At 42.3% G+C, this 3528-nt stretch overlaps 1 protein-coding gene across 1 annotated transcript; it reads left to right on the top strand.

Moving 5' to 3' along the window:
- Positions 1-830: 830 nt before the first annotated feature.
- LOC124411357 lies at positions 831-2825 on the top strand. Its single transcript, XM_046890451.1, has one exon. The coding sequence runs from the start codon at positions 831-833 to the stop codon at positions 2823-2825; it is 1995 nt and encodes a 664-aa protein (XP_046746407.1).
- The last annotated feature ends 703 nt before the right edge of the window (positions 2826-3528 follow it).

Raw genomic sequence — 3528 nt, 5'->3', positions numbered from 1 at the left:
TAGTATGCTGTGACAAAAATCGTTTTCGTAATAATTAAAATTGTCATCGTTATCTACGAATTGTAGACATCTTCCCCCCCCCCTCTCTTTCCCCCACATACAATTACTTAGATATAGGAAGACAGGTACGCCGCCTACCGCGAATAGTAGAGTAGCAAGAGGCAGAAGGCAGTGACAAATTGGGTAAAAAAGACGTGTAAAATCGTGACGAGCCAGAAGGGCAGAACTGTAAATTCCACTAAATAATAAAACTATACAAACAACATTATAAAATAGGACGTGATATCTGAGAGAACCCATTTATTTAACCCCGACCGCCCACCAATTACAGGATTCCTACAGATTTCAGAAGTGGGATGAATCTCAGAAACTTGTCGCGTGAACGGAAATTAGCAATTTTGATAACAACTTTTCCCTGTGACTACATCATTTAGAAAGTCGAAAGTGTGTAGCGGAGAAGCATCTGTTTTGTGTGAAGTTGACGGAGTTACGAAAACTCCCTGTGATCGACCTAGAACAGTAAAAATCAGGAAAGCCGGTTCCCTGTGTCCACGAGGCAAAACGTGGCGGAACTTGGGTAGACATCTTGGATAGTTGAGTGAGATAGATAGACCCCGCGAGGTCCCGCGTACCGCGTTGCGTGTGTGTGTGTGTGTGTAGTTTTGCCACACTAAATCTTGAACTTTGAACGCAGCCACGATCTCGGAAGAAGCGTCGTTGACGACACGCGCTAAACGACGGTTATCGACGAGTGGGTGCGAACGCGTTCAAAAGAAAACAATAAACACTTCGTGGCGAGAAAAGTGTAGTATTGGATTTGTTTTGAAACGATGACCGACCCGACAACGTTACTGGTCGAGTTTCGGGCCGAACGTACTCAATACCAGCGCGTGTTGGACAGTATGATGGCTCAATTAACACAAATGACCCAGCTGTTGGGAGATCGCGATAAAGAAATAGTCACCCTGCGGGAGCGAGCCGATCGAGCGGACGCTCAACTAGTTAACACTACAAATAGTGAAGAGCAACAGACAAATTACAGGATCCCGTACACAGAAATTGCTTCTCAGGTACCTCCTTTCGGTAATAAAGAAAATGAGGCCATGAGCCTAGACATGTGGTTAAAGCGAATTGACGAAATACAAACTCTGTATAACCTCTCTGACGACACCGTGAAAATTCTCGCGACTAATAAATTTACTGATGGCGTACGGAAGTGGTACGAGACATGTGAGAACGCGTGTGGCAAAGACTGGGCTACTATTCGTGAAGAAGTGAAACAGATGTTCGACGAAGACCAAGATCCAGTCCGATTGATGGATAAGATAAAAAACAGACGATGGAGAAAAGGAGAACGACTCGAAGACTATTATTTGGACAAACTAAATCTGACAAAGAAAGCCAAAATGACTGATGCTGAAATAATTTCGTATATCATTAGGGGAATTGACAATTTCACGATACGAACGCAGCTTGTCGCCGCCCGACATGTTACACCTACATCCCTTTTTAAAGATTTAAGACTTTTATCGATTGAGATGTCCAATTGGGATAAACCAAAGGATCCGAAAGATGGACGAGATTTTAGAGATATTAGAATCGACGCTAAGAAGAAGACATTGCTGAGATGTGAGATTTGTGAAAAGGAGAACCACACAAGCGACCGATGCCATTGGAGACAAAGCAAGGACAACAGACGTGGACCGCCAACATGTTTTAAATGTGGACAGGAAGGACACATCTCAAGATTATGCACCAACCCATCAACAGTCTCAACTTCAGAAAGAACAGGAATGATGCATATTCGAACTGCGGACTATCCAAGGGACACCTCGAGGTATTATAAAACCATTAAAGTTCAAGGAGGCATGTTGTCTGCCTTGATCGACACAGGTAGTACCCTAAATTTGATTAAAGAGCACTGTATACCAAAAGTCATAATACATAATACGAATAGTCAGTTAAGGACACTAAGAGGATTCGGGAATGCCCAGACCTCTAGCTCGCAAGTTTTAGAATATGAAGGCCTTGTTGATGGCAAGATGTACAAAATTCCAGCTGCAGTAGTACCCAACAACTCCTGCAACGTCGATTTGGTCCTTGGTCAAGCCTTCCTGGATTCTGTGGACTGGACGGTAAAAGGAGGCGAGATCACATTTCAACAACGGGACAACCAATGGGAGGACGCCGCCGCAATGGTCATGAATATTGAGGTGGAAGCTACCGAACCAGACGCACCAAAAATCAATTTTGGATCACAGGTAACCCCGACTCAAAAAATGAAGGTACGAGAAGAAATCAGCGGATGCTTAAGTAAATATAACCCTAATGAAGTACGTGAGCTCCCTGTGGCTTTAAGAATAGACGTCAAAAATGATAGACCCGTAAGATGCACTCCGCGAAGATTGTCACATCACGAGAGAGATGCAGTAGAAAAAATCTTGGAAAATTACTTTTTGGCTTTAAGAATAGACGTCAAAAATGATAGACCCGTAAGATGCACTCCGCGAAGATTGTCACATCACGAGAGAGATGCAGTAGAAAAAATCTTGGAAAATTACCTGACCGAAGGCATAATTAGGCCTAGTAATTCTGAATACTCAAGCCCGATAGTATTAGTAAAGAAAAAAACAGGAGAATACAGATTATGCATCGATTATAGAGAACTAAATAAATTGACAGTCAAGGATAGCTTCCCTCTCCCACACATAGATGACTTGATTAGTAACTTGAGTGGAGCTTCCTATTTTACAACCATTGACTTAAAAATGGATTCTTCCATATTCCAATCGAAGAAAAATCCATCAAATACACCTCATTCGTAGTACCAGGAGGACAATATGAATTTTTAAAGATGCCTTTCGGGTTAACCAATGCTCCCTCTATCTTCCAGAGATGCATCAACCGGATTTTTGAAGATTTAATTAGGACCAGGAAAGTGCAGATTTATATGGATGATCTGCTCATCGCTACAGAGACGTTGGAAGAAAACTTGGAATACACCAAACTAGTCACGGATAGAATGAAGGAGTATGGACTTCGAGTAAGGATAGATAAATGTTCTTTTGCCAAGGAAGATCTAGAGTATCTCGGATACCGAATCACCAAAGATAAAATAAAACCTGGATCAATTAAGACGCAAGCGGTTCGCCAATATCCAATACCAACAACACGGAAGCAATTACGAGGATTCCTGGGTCTCACAGGTTATTTCCGGAGATTCGTACAGGGCTACTCACTTATAGCAAGACCACTCACCGACTTATTAAAACAAGAGGCAAAGTTTGAAATTTCTAAGGTACACATCGAAGCCATCGAGAAACTGAAAAGAATATTGACGAGTGAACCAGTTCTGAAGATCTACGACCCGGACAAAGAGACAGAAATCCACACTGACGCGAGTAGTCATGGTTATGGGGCAATCCTATTTCAGAAACAAGAAGATGGAGTATTTCACCCAGTATATTACTTCAGTGCTAAGACGACAAGTGAGGAGAAGAATTACCATAGCTTTGAACTTGAGACACT

This window comes from Diprion similis, chromosome 10 (genome assembly GCF_021155765.1).
Source record: "Diprion similis isolate iyDipSimi1 chromosome 10, iyDipSimi1.1, whole genome shotgun sequence".
NCBI classification, from domain to species: domain Eukaryota; kingdom Metazoa; phylum Arthropoda; class Insecta; order Hymenoptera; family Diprionidae; genus Diprion; species Diprion similis.
This window is presented reverse-complemented; position numbering and strand designations above follow the sequence as displayed.

Excerpts from the sequence above, each read along its gene's own strand:
- LOC124411357 (XM_046890451.1), top strand. The coding sequence starts at position 831 with ATGACCGACCCGACAACGTTACTGGTCGAGTTTCGGGCCGAACGTACT.